The sequence below is a fragment of the Canis lupus genome, chromosome 13, assembly GCF_011100685.1.
Source record: "Canis lupus familiaris isolate Mischka breed German Shepherd chromosome 13, alternate assembly UU_Cfam_GSD_1.0, whole genome shotgun sequence".
NCBI classification, from domain to species: domain Eukaryota; kingdom Metazoa; phylum Chordata; class Mammalia; order Carnivora; family Canidae; genus Canis; species Canis lupus.
The window spans coordinates 43,640,959-43,657,963 of NC_049234.1; the positions used below are offsets into that span (position 1 = coordinate 43,640,959).

Below are 17,005 nucleotides of genomic sequence, written 5' to 3' on the forward strand. Positions count from 1 at the left end.
ATAAATATGCATTAAATTCTAGCCTCCTTCCCACTCATAAAAAGAAAAAAAACCCAAAAAAAACCCTAAATTAATAGAAGCAGAAATTTTCTTAAACCAGTGGAGCTAAAAGATTCTCAGCAATTAAAGCATGTTTTGTCCATCTTGATACCTTAATCTTCTACTTTATTAGATAAGTAAATTACCATACACATGAATCATTCAAGAGTAATTACTATAATTTAATAAAACTGCCAGCACCAGGTAATTACAGTTATACTTTAGACCAGGTAGAAAAATTAGTAAAAGTGTAACAAATATCATTGCATAATTAATCATAAAATTGCAAGCATCTCTAAGACAAAGTAAAATATGTAAAAAGCAATTTTATATTCACAGAATTTATTAAAGTTAGCCTAGGAGCCTTAGGTCAAGGGAAAAGGTAAAGTAGGCCCTCTGACCTTTAAACTACTTATATTTACTAGTAGAGGGCAGAACTGAATGGACGAGTTCATCCTGACCAGTGTTTGGTGTTCTAACCTCTTTCAGCATGAGAGAAAGGCAGGGCAAGAAGGGGTTGGGTGGGGGCAGGGAGTGAGCATTTGGGCCAACATGGAATACTAAATGCAATTAGGACTACAGTATAGTTTCCTACAAAAATTAATTATATTCTTCAATTTTCTCCTCTTCAGTGATTTTTCTAAGGAAAAAAATCACTACATAAAAGGTGGTGCCATGGAGACTAGTAACAGGAAAGTTCTCTTCTTTGTTGAGAATGACTCCAAACCACAAAATAGTCAAATGTTAGAAATGCAAATTCAATGTCTTACTCCTTAGAAGCTTTTGAGACTAATTGGGCAGTTCTTTGACTTTCTAGCTGTGTGTGATTAACAACAAGATAAATATTAATTGCCCTCTCTTCTCCATGTTTTCTTCAAACCTCAAGAGGTACATTATATTTCCCAAATACCTACCATTTCAACATCAGAGACAGGTCCAAAGCTGGTGACATATATGTCAGTTTTTACTTCTGTAACAGGACCTAGTAGGTATGAAGTAAGTAAGAGTGAAAAAAATTACCAATTTTACAGGCAAGGAGGATAATTAAAGAGTAAATACAGATATGATGTGTTTTTATGGGCATCTTAAATTTTCAGTGAGATAATGCATTTCTACAAAAAAAAATGTAGACAAAAGAACAGAATCAGAAAGCAGTGTTTATTTACGGGGAAAAAAATAACAAAAATAAAACCCAATTATTTAGGGGAACCTTGTTCCTTCAAAAATACATCACCTCTGGGCACTGTTACGACAGGCAGCGCAGGAAACAAAAGTTTTTGGCCTTTGTAGTTTTTTTATAGTCCATCATCTGATTGGCCGTTAGTAGAGAAGCAAGCTATTAAGAAGAGGGAACTTAGCCACGAGAGTGAGGAGATAAACTCAAATGGTTGTAAGGGATGCATCTTTGGAGAGCTGAGAATTCTGGGAAATAACCTAAGCACAAAAATGATTCATGTCACCTTTAACAATAGGCAGACCGTCCACTGGTGACTGAGATCAAAGATAAACTCTCCTACAAGTCAGACCTATTCACTTCTTGCCACCTACTAGCTGTTTGATCTTGGGCAGGCTATTGAACCTCTCAAAAGCAGCAACCACACACATCAGGCAAGACTGTTGATAGGGATCAAATGAAATTGTTCATATAAGACCCTGAACACAGTGACTCTCTTATGAGAGTACTTATTAAGTAGTAGTTTCTCTTTGCTTCTGATACCGGCCACTACTGAGATCCTTCCTAGGCCTTAATAAGACTGGTTTGGAAACAAACATGTGGGTGTGTTTGGCAGAAAAGAAGAGAGGGCATCATGACTGGACTGACACAGATTCTAGACAAAGGAAAATGGTCACAATCTGGGTTTAGCATGGTGCTTAAAATCAGGAATTGTGGAATTTAAATTTGGCTCTGACACTTATTAAATATACGATCTTAGTCAAGTCATGAATCCTAATAGGTAAAGGTTTTAATGAGTATTAATTGAAATAATAAATGTAAATGACTTAGTACCAGTCTCTAGAATATATACACTCAATAATGATAGTCATTATTATTATATATACCTTTTTATTACTAATAAAAATTAAAAATTGCTGCCCTCTTCAACATCATTTCCTTAAATGATGGTTGATACCATTGTTTGGCCAGGAGGTAGATATTCTGTACTGGAAAGCATAACATCTGTTATCAAGATGACTATTTCCTTTAGATACTGGTTGGGCAATTGGATTTATGCCCAAAAGAGAAAAAAAAAAAAAAGACAAAGAGCAGTTGGTGTGGCTTAATGCCCTAGGTTTAAAGTTATCTTCATAGAAATGAATCAGAATATTTCTCCCTCTTAATTAAGTATCCTAAGAAAAATATATCCTTTGTAAGTACAGCAAAAGAAAAGGTATAGATTAGATTGATCTATCGTGAGCTTTCATTTCAAAAAGAATAACCACACACACACTTTGGAAAACAGATAAATAAGATGCAATTAAAAATTAGGTAAACAGATAAAATAAGTGTGAGAAGTTAATTGGATTTTTATTTGAATGAGCAATTGTAAACAACAACAAAAATATGATGGTCATAAGCTCATTAAGCCAAAATATTCCAGGAATAGACAGGCAATCCAAGAAGATGGTAATATGTGTTGAACTTTAGATAAGATAAACTCTCCTACAAGTCAGACCTATTCACTTCTTGGTGAATTGATTCAAAGTGGTTCAAGAGTGGCACAAAGTGGTTCAAGAGTGGCACAAGTCACTCTGCTGGTTTCTTCAGAACAACAGTGATGCAGTTCGCATTATTCTAGTTTACAGTGTTCATTCAATTTCTAGAACACTATTTACCAAACTATGTCCTGTAAAACATTAATACCATAGATGTTCAATGAGAGCGAGGGACATGTAGAAGAATTAGGCCAATGATATTTTTGCTTACAAATTTATTTTAAGGTGTGTGGGGTTATGCTAATTCTTGTAGTTACAATGATTCCATGATAATGATGGGTGTTTTCTCTTTTTCTTTTATTTAAATTCAATTACTTAACATATAGTGAATAACAGGTATTTTCAAAACCTTACATAATACTTTCTTAATGGTTCTTGAAAAATATTAGTGTTCAGAATTACAATCTTAGTCTTGTTTCATTAGTCTGTGATACTATTCAGTATTTGCTTTACATGATCATATTGGGCTTTGAGATTAAGTGAGAGTCTACAGATACATGATTGGTAAAGGGATTTCACTTGGACACTCACTCAATAAACATTAATCAAGCAAGCACCTGCTGCTGGTCAGATCCCATAGTAGGCCTGGTGGCACCATGGTAAACAAGACCTAAGAGTTCCCAGTCTCGCCGGGTGCTTCGTGTAGGTAATGAACCACTAAATTCTACTCCCGAAAGCAATACTACACTGTATGTTAACTAACTAGAATTTAAATAAAAATTTGAAAAAAATGAAATGAAATGAAAAAAAATTCCCTGTCTCCGAAAGTGAATATGCTATCAGAGGAGACTGAGTATAAATAATAAACTAAATGGAAGAATCTTTTCATTCCTAAGAGGTACAACACAGGCTGGTAATTGAACAAGAGACTGGGAAAGCCTCGATTTGTGAGCCAGGCTTCAAGGCGGTAACTTTTAAACTGAGATGTGGAGGGTGGGCATTCGCCACTGGAAGGGCAGAGACCATTGCATTCCAGGCATAAAATACTTCAGGGTAAAAGCTCAGAGGCAGGAGGGATCTTGGTGAGTTCAGGGACTAGAAAGGAGGCCGGTAAGGCTGCCGCAAAGCAGGTAAGGAAGAGAAGGCTACGAAATGAAAACCACATAAAGAGAATGAAAAGCAGAGTCAGTGGGACAGAGACCTACCCCTGAGCCCATATTCTAAAGGGGCATCTTCCAAGCAACATACTTAGAATACGTGTTAGAGTGACAGCTGTCATAACTTCATAGAAAAGAGCTTGTAGAAATCCTGGTGACAGATGGGCAGCACATGGAGAGGTTGTGATGGGCTGAATTGAGTTCTTCCCAAATTCACATGTTGAAGTCCTAACCCCCCGTTCCTCAGAACATGACTGTATTTGGAGTTGGGGTCTTTTAAAAAGGGAATCACGTTAAAATGAGGTCACTGGGATGGGCTCTAATCCAATGTGACTGGTGCCCTTAAAAGAAGAGGAGATTAGGACACAGGAACACACAGTTGAAAGGCCACGTGAAGGCGGAGAAGATACCCACCCAGAGCAAAGGGGAGAGGACTCGGAAGAAGCTAAGCCTTGCTCACACCTTGATCTCGCTATCCTGTGAGCCACTCTGTCTGCGGTATTTTGTTTTGGCAGCCCAAGCAGAAGAATAGAGAGATACAAAAGAAAGAATTACCTTCTGTTCTTTCCCAAAAGTTCTCTTCCTTTGATATTCAGTATAATTCTGCCTTAGGCTGTGAGGAAGTTTGATTTTTATCCCTTAATCATTGGAAAGCCATCAAGAGTTTGAAGTAAGGAAATTATGTGATCTAAATTATGTCTTTTATAAAATCACTCTGGCAGTTGTCTGGCCAGTAAATGATAGGGAGGCAAGTGGAGCAGAAGGTCTCTTCTAAGAGGCAACCATACTAGCCTAAAGAAATGATGGTGGCCTACCCTAGGAGGCATGGCGGTGGCCTACCCTAGGAGACATGACGGTGGCCTACTCTAGGAGACATGGCAGTGGCCTACGCTAGGAGACATGATGGTGGCCTACCCTAGGAGACATGGTGGTGGCCTACCCTAGGAGACATGATGGTGGCCTACCCTAGGAGACATGGCAGTGGCCTACGCTAGGAGACATGATGGTGGCCTACCCTAGGAGACATGGTGGTGGCCTACACTAGGAGACATGATGGTGGCCTACCCTAGGAGACATGACAGTGGCCTACCCTAGGAGACATGGCGGTGGCCTACCCTAGGAGACATGGCGGTGGCCTACCCTAGGAGACATGGCGGTGGCCTATGCTAGGAGACATGACAGTGGCCTACCCTAGGAATGCAACAGTGGGGATGGAGTGTGAACAGAGGGCATGCTGGCTCATAGGGAACAGGTTTTTGTTTCCAAAGAGCAATAAGCAGAGATATAATAATTCTATTTAATGAAGGCCTACCATGTGCCAGGCAGGACACCAGCGTCTTTCCATACACTATTTCATTTAACTCTCACAACACCCTCCAAGGGTGATATTATTATGAGAATTTTCTGGATCTGGAAACTGAGCTCACAGAATTTAAATATGTGCCAGAGCCAGAATTATAACCCCCTTGTACTGATCTCCCAAGTACATTCTCGCCTGACTATGCTAATGGTATCACTAAATAATAAACCAATAATTAATGGCTTATATAATTTCCTATCTCTTGCATAACATACCATATCTAAATTTCCTAAATTCTGTTTATGCATGGTTTCTGAGCTATGTTCTTGCAGTCCTTTCCATGCCTTTGCTCTTATCTTATTATAGCTTATTTGAGTCTTTCATCCCTTAACAGCAAAGATGGAATCTTAATCCTCTTTGAAGTTCCCAACTAGCATAGTGCTTTGCACATACTAGGTGGTGAATAAGTATGTGTTCGTGTTCTTAATATCATCTCACTAGTGATTTTAAAACTTCCCCAAAAGAAAAATTACTTGGATTCATCCGTTACACCAGTTAAGCTAAAAATATTTCCTGATTAAAGCAGAAAATGTGTCTTATTTATATTTGTATCCTTTCCCAGAACTAATCTCAGGCCTTAAATGTAATAGGTTTCCAATAAATCAGTTTTCTATGAATAATGGTCGCTATGTAATTAAGAATAATTCTTAGAGACGCTTCCTCTAACGCTACTGTTTAGGACGTTCAAATCAACCTTACTAAGAGCATAATTACATAGAAACCAGATAATTTTGGGCTTGGAAGGACTTCTCATAATGTTATATGCATTTGTGTAACATCAGAGACATATTTTATTTTAAAAATCCTACTTCTTGGGTAATAGGGAAACATTTTTAATCCCCAAAATGTATTTGGCATTTTGTAAAGCAAAGTGATCTTCTATAGTCTTTGAAAGACAGAGCCAAGACTGCCAAGATGAAATTCAGAGGAATATTCCCATCTTAGTACTGAATCTAACTTGGGTGGAAAGTAGGAAAACAATTTACAATGTATCAGATAATTTTCCACTCACTGCTAACTTAAGGATATAAGGATTTAATTTCTTCTCCAATAACAGTGTTCAATTTGCTGTAAAACCAGGAGAAAGACCTTAGATGTCTTGCTAATACTGTAACGTGTCATCCTTGTTCATACTGTGTCCCCAGCTACGTACTTGAGGACGTATTTCTGGTTTCTTATCCACCTAAATTCACGCATCCAGCTACATCATACAAAACACTGCTGTTGTGTTTCTAAAAATCAAGAGACTTAACGTAGTGAGGAGGTACAATAACAACAAGGATTCTTGAGTGATATGCTTAAGGAAATACCTAATTTTGTCACCAAAAAAACAAAACAAAAAAAAGAAACCCTAGCCTTCCTGCAGAATAAACAAAGAAGAGATATCTATTGATATCACAGAGGAAAAAGAAAGCTATCAAGTTTTACTTAGATAACATCAAAGATTAGTGCTTCCTATGTCCTCTGATCCTCCTACCAATCCAGGTCAACTTTTTAAATGATTACAGTACTTAAATAAATAAGAAGAGTGTTTAAAAAAAATGAAATATGGGCAAAAGATGAAAATGCTATTCACAGAAGGAAAATTCTTATAGGCAATAAAGGTTTGAAAAGATGTTCACATTAGAAATCAGAAAATTCTAATTATTTCACAATCAAATGCCATTTCAAGTTCTATACATATATTCAATGATATATATAATATACTCAATAATATATAACATATTCAATGATATATAATATGCTCAATAATATATAAAATATGCTCAAATATATATAATATAAATAATATATAACTACTCAATTATATATCATGTATTCAATAATATATGATATACTCAATAATATATAATATATTCAAAAGTATATATAATATACTTAACAATATACATATATAATATATTCAATTTTATATATATATATATATAGTTGAAGGTTTTGTGGATCCTGAATCTCATATTCATTGTAAATGAGAGTTTGAATTTGTAAAACCACCACAGAAAACAGTTTGGCATTATCTCATCAAGTCAAACTCCCACTTACACTAAGATCCAGAAAAATCCGTTCCTGGATATATATGCAAAAGAAACTTTTGCACATTTACAGCAGGAAATTTGGGCCAGAATATTCACAGCAACACAATCTTGGAAATAAGCAAAATGCCTACTGCCAACAGAGAAGATGAATAAACTGGTTCCTATGAAGTGGAAATATCACACAGCCGTCAAATGAATGATCTATAGCAATATGCAACAGCAAGAATGAAATCTTAGCAATACACAATTAAGTGGGAAAAAAAAAAAGCCACCAAAGGCTAATATATAACATGCTCAAAACCATTGCATTTTTGTAATTTAATTTTTTTTTTAAGTTGAGCTAAAATGATATTTAAAGAAAAACTATTAAGAGAATTTAGGAAGGACTCAGAATGGTAGTTACGTGGGCAGGGCAGACAGGAAGAGAGGCTGAGGGAGACCACCCAGCAGGATAAAAGTTGTCACTGTCGTGCAGTTTAATATTGAACTGTGATGACGTTACAAGGGATGAATGAATAGATGGGTGGGTGGATAAAAAGAAGGTTATGTGCAGACCAATAATGACAGTAATTGTTAAACAAGTATTGTTAATTCAGAATCCAATCCTGCACACAAGAGGCTTTCAAAAATAAATACAATAAAAAGGCCTAGACGGGAATATGAGGCAAGCTGATGTATTTTTCACCTTAAAGAAAACTAACAACCCAGCGAAATCTCATCTGAATATCCATAAGGTTACGAGTAGCCCATATCTAGATCGTGCAGCGCCTATTTGGGGAAATACCAAATATCCTCGCCCTAAAGAAAATGCAAATAAATAGCGGTGGTACCTCTTTGGTGCTAAACCGAGAAAATAAGAAAGTAAATTTGTGCTCTGGGTTCTGCAGCCTTTAGTCTTCTCAAGGGCATTTTCCTTTCCATTACCCCTTCCCTCTTCTGTGATATTAATTACCCCTTACTAGATTATTCCAGTAGCACACGGATGTATTCTGATATTTCTAATCTTAAAAGAAGGCAGCCTTCCCTCTTTCTCTTCCCTTTCACATTCTGAACTTCTGGGGGAAAAAACAAAACCCATACACATGGCCTCTAATTCTTCCTTTTCTATCCACTCTATCATCTGTTACAACCTGGTTTTCAGGCTCAGGATCCACTAAAATTCCTTTTGTCGATACCACCAATCTTCCCTCTCTATGGCACTGTTAACACGGACTTTAAAAAAATAACTTAATTTCACCCATTTTTGAAGAAGCTGTCTGGATCCCACTGTTCCTTCCCTTCCCTTTACCAGCCCGTTTCTCTGCTCCCCTGTCAAATGTCCAGAGACTCCTCCTCCCCCCCCCCCCACCCAGTCAGACTCCCAGACCCAGCATGCTACTGAAGCTGCTCTTGTCAAAAGCACCCAAGAGGTGGGTGTTGCTAAATGCAGTGACCAGTTCCATGTTATCTTTCCTAATCTGTCTGGAGCACTAGGAAGTAAATGATCAATCCCATCTCCTCTTTTTCACTTAACATCCAGTATGAGCCCTCTGAGAGCTTCCTCCTACTTCCAAGGCTACTCCTCAGTCCTCCTGGGCCAGAAACTCTTCCTCTCCCCCCACCTCTCAGTGCAGGGGACTTCCTAGCTCTCTTCCTGAACCTCTCTCCATCATCTTTAATCTCCTGATGATCCCTGTACTTTTTTTTTTTTTAATTTTTATTTATTTATGATAGTCACACAGAGAGAGAGAGAGAGGCAGAGACACAGGCAGAGGGAGAAGCAGGCTCCATGCACCGGGAGCCTGACGTGGGATTTGATCCTGGGTCTCCAGGATCGCGCCCTGGGCCAAAGGCAGGCGCCAAACCGCTGCGCCACCCAGGGATCCCGATCCCTGTACTCTTATGGCTTTAAATATCATATATATTGACATACAATCATCTCTGCTTTCCAGATCCATCTCCATTTAATGTCCCTTAGGCAACTCAAACTCAGCACATCCATGTACAAATTGTTCCTCCCCACCCCTCATCTGCTTCAGTGTTGCCAACACTGTGGCAACTCTATTTTTCTAGGTGTTCAAGTCAAACACTTTGGAGTCGGACACCTCCCTTTTCCCTTCGCTCCACCTTCCAGCTGTCATTAGCAGAGCAGAGCTTTGAAACACAGCCAGCACCTGATCACAGTCCTCCAGCGTTACAAGCTTCGTGCCACCAGCTTGGTCAAGACATCCGTCACCGCTTGCCTCCTTAATTGTGAAAACCCCTCTGCATTTGCATGCGTCACTACAGCAACCAAGGTGAGTCTTTGAAAATTAGGGGCACCCAGGTGGCTCAGCAGTTGAACGTCTGCATTTGGCTCAGGTTGTGCTCCCAGGGCCCCAGGATCGAGTCCCCCATCGGGCTCCCCACGGGGAGCCTGCTTCTCCCTCCACCTGTGTCTGCCTCCCTCTGTGTCTCTCATGAATAAATAAATACAATCTTTATTTAAAAAAAGAAAAAGAAAAAGAAAAGAAAAGAAAAAAGAAAAAGAAAATTAGGCAGGTCAGGGTCTGTCCCAGATGGAATCCCCCAATCACTTGTGATAGGACCAGGAATAACAGCTTTATACAACCTCAGCTTCGCATCACGCCAACCCCTTCTCACTCTTCAGTTCTGTTAGACTCTACTGTACACACACGGACTTCCACGCTTAGCACTTTTGCACATACAATTCTTTCGAACCCAAACGTGGCTTCTACTTTTACCTACTTAGGATCATTGCTCAAAATATCACCTTCTCATTGAAGTTTCTCTACTACTTTCAGTAACACCGCAATTCCTCCCCGGCTTTATCTTACTCCATCGCAGGTATCGGCTTCTGATACTCTATATTTTACTTATTTCTGTTGCTCATTTTCTGTCTCTTTCACTACATTATCAGCTCACGAAGGCAGGGAACTGCATCTCTTGTGGCTACTCATGCATCCCCGGTGCCATCCTAGAGCAGCGCCGGGCACATGGTACAGGATTAATAAATAGTTGATGAAAAGTGAATGGAATGAAACATCTCATGCGGCCAGCCCTATCTAACTTAATCTTAGAAGAATTTCAGGGGCTTCTCATCCCTCCTTCCTAAGACATTCTTCTTGACTTCTAGAACTTCACGCTCACTGAGTGCCCACCGATACAGTCTACTCTTTTTCATCCTCTGACAAAACTACATTTTCTGCCCTTCCTCAATTGTTAATGCTCCTTGAGGCTTGGTTCTGGACTCTTTGCCCTCTTACCACTCTCCTCTAGGCACCTGTTCTCATAGCACCATATGCTGGTGACCCTCTTGTAGATCTCCAGACAAAACTCTTGTCCGATATCCAAACATGTACAACCACTAGGACTCTGCCTATGTATTCTGAGCTTAACACATCTGCACATGATTTTGTGATTTCACCCCCATGTCTCTTCTCCCTTCCCTAATTTAAATAGCACCATCCTCTACTCATTTTCTCAAAATAAAAACCCAGGAGTCATTTTTTACTTCTCCTTTTCCTTTACCACCCATATGAAATCCATCACCAGTTATTTGTTGAATTATACCTCCAAAATATATCTCAATTTTTCCACCTAAATCTCTCTTTATTACATTTATTACCTTTACACCAAGCCATCCTTGACTTAATGAAGAGAACCACCCCCTCCTAACAACAACAACAACAAAAAACCCTTCCTCGTTGGTCTCTTCATTTCCAATACTGCCCAAGGTCTGTATCTAAGTCTTTCTTATTATGCAGTTGCCAGAGGGATCATGTTACCATCTGAGTCACCCCAAGTCATTGCCTCCACCTACACAACTCCAGTGGCTTCCAGGTTCACTAAAAGAAGGATCTAGGGACGCCTGGGTGGCTCAGCGGTTGAGCCTCTGCCTTTGGCTCAGGGCGTGATCCTGGAGTCCCAGGATCGGGTCCCACACCGGGCTCCCTGCATGGAGCCTGCTTCTCCCTCTGCCTGTGTCTCTGCCTCTCTCTGTGTCTCTAATGAATAAATAAATAAAATCTTTAAAAAAAAAGAAAAAAAAGGATCTAAACTCTTGTACAAAGGGCCTCGCATGATCTGGCCTCTTCTTACCACAACAAGCCAGTCCTGTGAGATCGTTCCTCTGGCTTTCTTACCAGCTTCCCGCAACTCCCTTCACCAGGCTCCCTTCACAGTCTGAATCACACTAACTTATCATCTGTCTTAGAATCCTTACACTTGCTTTTTCTTTTTTTTTCTTTTTTCCTTGCCTGAGAACAACTTTTGCTTGCCTTTTCCATATCTGTCACCTTTAGGGCTCAACTTAAAAGACTTTCTTCCCCACTGTATCTGAGACAGGCCCTTTACCCAATTAATTCTCTGTCTTATCATGCTACTAGATTGTTCCATAGCATCATCTTTCATATCTTCCTTGTTTCTCTGTTATTTTTCTCCCTCTGCACTGCTTAGCTATGAAGTTCACAAGGGCCTGCCTGTGTCTGATTTAGAATAATATCTTTACAACCTCACATTGTTCCTGTGGTTTCTACACGGTGGTCTCAAAATCTATCGGTTCAACAACTGAATGCATAAATTGAGAATGACAAATTCAAAAGAGATGAAGTTTCATTTTTCTGTTGCCCTGTGGATTTGAAGTGTTCTTTTGCCTACATATTTACAAAAGTAGTAGGTGATATTTAAATTATATATATATTTAAATATATATATATATATATATATATATATATATTCTCCGTAGACCTCCAATTAATATGGCTAGCATGTGGTTAGTGCATTAATTTAATTTTTATGTTAGGATATAGATCATCTGAAAACATTGCAAGAGTATTTCTATTTGTGGGGAAAAATTATTCCAAATTTACCTAAGTGTATGCACTTCTCTATATTTGCTTTTCCATTTTAAAATGTTATTAAAGCTTTAGAATAAAAGTTCTCGCTTCACTCCTTTGGGGGGAAACGTAGTTTTGCTTATTTTAATAACCTACTTAGGAACCAGAATGTTAATGAAAACTTCACTCTTGGTAAACAGGAGGACGGAAGAAAGCCTTGGAAGTGGATGTAGCAACACGGCAGCTCCCCAGTCTGTTAGTGGCCTATTAGTAGTTTTAGGGTTCTGAGCAATTCATTGGCACTTCTCTCAGCCCCCTCTAACACACTGACGATGCCCACCCTGCTGATCTCATTGTGTCGTTATGACAATCTTATTAAACATTTTATGCCAAACGGTTTCCAAACTATAGAGGTTTCCAAGCTTCACCAGTGTGAAGCCCCACCATGCTGGCGAGCAACCTTGCAAAACTGACCTCATGCTCTGTTCCCATCTCAGAGAGGTTGTGAAAGATGTTCTAAGGCAATGATCTCTTGTTGAAGTATTTACTATTCCAGATCAGAAGCCTCAGAAGATTGAAATGCACGAGGGTTTGTGTAATTCCTAAACTATCTCCTGGTGGTTAATCCCTTAGCTATGCATTTTTTTTTAAGACGGCACCCCCTTAACAGTGTCGCAAGTGGTTAAGAGCACAGGGGAAGGACTTCCTAGCTGCTTTGTGGAAGGGTTCACCTGTGTGCCACTTCTAAGCAGGTGAGGGCTACTTCAGGATGACAGCAGATTGATTTGTCAGAGGCCAAAAGAACTATACCCCTTCAGAAGTCCCAATCTGGCTTCTCTCACCGTGCCTCCTTCCTTCTCTTCTCACCTTTTCCCCTTTTCTTCTCCAATGGGAGAACGTGGGAGACAAGGGAGAGGAGACCCTGGAGGGATGAAAAGAAGAGAATCATTTCAGTTCCTTTTACTTCCCTGTTGCAAGCTGTGCTGCTGAGTTAAAAATATGTAATTTAGTTTCCAAATCCATTCCAACCCCTGCCGGCCTACTGAGCAATCACAAACCATCCAATTTCAATTCAAATCTTTGCTTTTAGCTTTATTTTAAATGGAACACAGCTAAGTTGTATAAACAGATATAAAGTAAATGCTCTACAAAGAGCAGAGGTAGGATTAAAGGAACCAGGAAGTAAATCTGTATTTATAGCACACTGGTCAAAATCCGAATTGTTTTCATTTTATTTTTAAAATGCCAAACTTTCCACAAAGTGTTGAAGTGTCAGAGAAGGGACCAAACTTACGGTATCCAAAGTCTGTGCTAAGAATGAGTTTTCTCATTATTTTCAGTGATGTTCACTTATCCTGTAAACAGATTACACGGTTTCCGCAGGTGAGAATTACTATTCCCTTGTCACTTTGGTGTGCTATGCATTTACAGAGAATGGCCCATTTCTAAAAAATCGCATGTACCACAAATATTTATGAGTAAGAAAAAAAAAAAAACCCGTGCGATAGAGTAAATGTTTAATGATTAATCAACTGCTCACACTTAAAGTCAGGTGAATTCAGCCCTTCCCATAAAACCATCAAAGTATCTGCAGGTGGGTAGTGCAGATCACTTCGTGGTGACAGGTAAGATGACTAATAATGCCCTGGAGACACTTCAGCACTACTGCAGCTAGCCAAAATCTAGTAGTGGCTTACACAGATCGATCCCATTCATTTTATTGTCTATATAGTATTATGGGAAAGGGTAGTGGGTAAAAAGGATGCATCTACAGTGGAGTCCTCCTTTTTGAGTTATATTTGTATTTATAACCAATGGGACAGGATGCTATCTTAACTTTCGCCATTTAATAATAAATCCGTATCATTTCAGTTATGACTTTTCACTTTAATTTATGTTCAGGTCCATCAATTCTCTAATAAATATTGAAACTCATGTGATTCGATATTTCTGTTATTTTTCCCCCCTTACTTAAAATGTCACGTTTAAAACCCTGATGGGCAGATAAATTCTCTTTTATTGATATAATAGAGTCTTCGACGCTATCACATCATCTGAAATATTCTCCACAAGATTCTTTTTTGGATATAAAGTGATAATTTCCCAGTCACTTGTGAGAGATCGTGCATTGACAAATGATTCACTTCTGCAAGGAAGCTTCTTTTCAGATTTGCATGAAGGCAAATGCAGTGCTGAGCATCCTACTGCTGGAGAGGCAATGTGAGAAGAACTAGGAGAATCTTTTCATCCTTCTCATCCATATTTATCACCGTCAACACACAAAAACTCAATTAATATCCTCAATGGCCGCCTATAACCTCCTCAGTAAAATCCAGAAAGAAGTTTGGGATCCGAAGTCCCGATTTCAGCCAACCATTAATATGTTATGTGTCCCTGTATAAATCACTTTCCATTTCTAATCTTCGGTGTCCTCATTTGTTAAATGAGAAGAACCAGACTAATCAGGCTCCGAAAAACCGTCCAGCTCCACTCTCTCCAATTCTCGTTTATTTCTGACCATTCTTTCAGACCTGAGACCCTGTAACCCTCTCTTTCGTGGGGATGTCCCTGCTCCCTTTTATTTCTTCCTTTCCCTCCTCATCCCATCTCCTATACAGTCTCAACAGGAAGCCTCCTGTTCCCTGTGCACCTCCTGTCCTGAGATGCTCGCCACACAGCATCCGATACCCTCTCGATCTTCAGGAGTTTGTCTCTTAAATGGACACCCTGACCTGGGGTCACATCCTGCCCATGCCACTTACCGACTGTGAACTTGAACTGGTTACTTAACTTCCCAAGCCTCAATCTCTTCATCTGTAAAATGGGGGTAGTGAGAGCTTACTCTCAGTAATGCCTTATGAAATGCCTCCCCTCTATGAAAACTCAAATACATAAATACAGTATTAGTGGTTATACTGTTGCAACTACTACTGGAGGCTCTTTCAAGATAGAGCCCGTCTTGTTCAACTCCTTTCCCAGTAGATAACTAGTTCAGTGTAGTTAGAGAGAAGGGACCAGAAGGTGGTCAGCAGACCTGAGCTGACACTCGGGATGAAGTCACGGGTTCCCTCTCCATTGGACTGAGCCGGGGGTTTGAGGCTAAGAACCCTATGTGGAGGATCTGGGGACACGGTGCCTAGCACAAGGCTTGCCACACAAATGCTCCTTATATAAGCAAAGGGAACACGAACATGAAAAAGAACAACAGGACGGTGAATGGATGCGCCTCTGCTAGAGTCACTATAAATAGTTAGGGAAGAAATAAAGCTGAAAACACCTCGGACTTCAAAGTCTTAGGAGGGGAGTCAATGCCACGTCCCCCCAAAAAGTGAGAATGCACCCCACGGTGGAAGAGAGCAGGGAAGGCCTGGGCTCCCCAGCAGAGCCTGCAGCTCGTGCCCCAGTTTCCCGTCCTAGGTAGAGCAGGGCGGCGGGGTTCTGGCAGAGGGACAGGTGCCACGTGGGAGGACAGGGGACTTGGGATCAGTCGCCTCAAGTGCAACCTGCGCGGGGCAAGGCGGCGGGGGCAGGGAAGCCCTTTCTGGGGGCGCAGCAGCTGGGCAGCCCGCCCGGGGTCGCGGTTTTGAGCCTCCCCCTCGCCCTCCCCCGCCTGCAGCGGGGCCCGGGAGGGGCGGGTGGGGGCGGCCCTGGCGGAGGTCGCGGGGGCGGGGGCGGGGGGGGGGGCAGGGGCAGCGAGGGCTGGCAGGGCTCCACCCGAGGCCCGCGTAACGGCGGTCCCGCAGACACACGGACAGGCGGGCGGCGCGAGGGACGGACAGGACACACGCGGCGTCCGCGGTCGCGCCTACCCCCAAATCCAGGGCGCAGCCTGTTGTCATAACCATCGAGCAAGCTGTCCAGGATGCGGGTAAAATTCTCCGGGCATAATTTCTCCTCCTTTTGGTTCTGTTCTGGTGATTCGTTTAAACTGCACACGCAAGAAAAAAAAAAAAAAAAAAACGCAAAAAAAAAAAAAAACCACAAACCAACAAAAAAAAAACAAAAAACAAAACAAAACAAAAAAAACAGGCGAAAGGGGTCGTTTTAGGAACGGGTCACCTAACAGGTGGAAACGGGTTTGTCTCCCCGGCGGAGGGTGCGCGGCGCCGCAGGGGGCGGCGCGGGCGGGGGCGGGGGCGGGGGCGCGGGGGGCGGGGGGCACCGGGCAGGGCGCCCCTCGGCGGTCGGCGTCTACGCGGTCGCAGCCCGGCGGCGGCCCCCGCGGCGCGGAGGGCGGAGAGCGCAGGGCCGGGCGCCCTCGGGGCGGGGGGACTCACCAGGCCGCCAGGCACAGGACGGGCAGGAGCGCGAAGCCCACCCGGCAGCACGCGGCGATCGCGGGGACCCTGCTGGCAGAGACCATGTTCGCAGCATGCCATACTTCCAGCCTGCCCACGTTCCGGGCTCCGCGGAGGCCCCGAGCGGGGTGCGAGGCGAGGGCAGAGGCTCCGCGGCGTGCGCACACTCGCGCTCACACTCGCCCGCGCTCACACTCGCCCGCGCTCAGCCGGCCCGAGCCGCGGTGGGCGCGGGTGTGCACGCGGCCGGGGGAGGCGGGTCCTGCCGCCGCGCGCCCCCCGCTCCCCGCCGAGCTCCCGACGGCCGCGCCGCGCGGCTCCCCCAGCCCGCTCCCCCGCCCGCTCCCCGCGCCTCCGGGTCCCCGCGGCCCGCGCCGCCGCTCGCCCACCTGCCCCGCGGGCCGGCCCCGCCCCCCGCCCCCCGCGCCCCGCGCCCCGCGCCCGCCCCGCCCCCCGCGCAGCACGGCCCGCTCCTCCCGGGCCAGCTCCTCCCGCCCGGGCGCCCGTGCCTCGGGGGAAGCGCCCGGGCGGGGGGCGGGCGACCCCGGGGGCCGGGTACCACGCCCCGCTCCTCCCGTTGGGTTGCGGGTCCCCCCGGGGAAGCTCCCAGGACCTGCTTCGGACCCGTCCCCGGGGGCGGGGG

The 17,005-nt window shown here is 42.7% G+C and overlaps 1 protein-coding gene across 10 annotated transcripts in view; it reads right to left on the reverse strand.

Annotated features, from left to right (window-relative positions):
- GABRA4 (gamma-aminobutyric acid type A receptor subunit alpha4) overlaps positions 1-16,580 on the reverse strand; it is a 218,452-nt gene extending 201,872 nt beyond the window's left edge. For 5 of the 10 annotated variants that reach the window (XR_005368998.1, XR_005368996.1, XR_005368997.1 and 2 more), the window contains exons 1-3: positions 16,342-16,580; positions 15,874-15,992; positions 954-1,021 (exon numbers count right to left, since the gene is read on the reverse strand). Coding sequence is in view for 5 of the 10 variants with exons in the window: in XM_038556006.1 (XP_038411934.1) it covers positions 954-1,021; positions 15,874-15,992; positions 16,342-16,427 (273 nt within the window). In the remaining 5 variants the exon portion in view is untranslated. Of the gene's footprint in view, positions 1-953; positions 1,022-12,795; positions 12,817-12,931; positions 12,987-13,358; positions 13,401-15,873; positions 15,993-16,341 lie in introns of those variants that run through there. The other 5 variants (XM_038556006.1, XM_038556002.1, XM_038556004.1 and 2 more) reach the window with 4 other exon arrangements.
- Between the last annotated feature and the right edge of the window lie 425 nt (positions 16,581-17,005).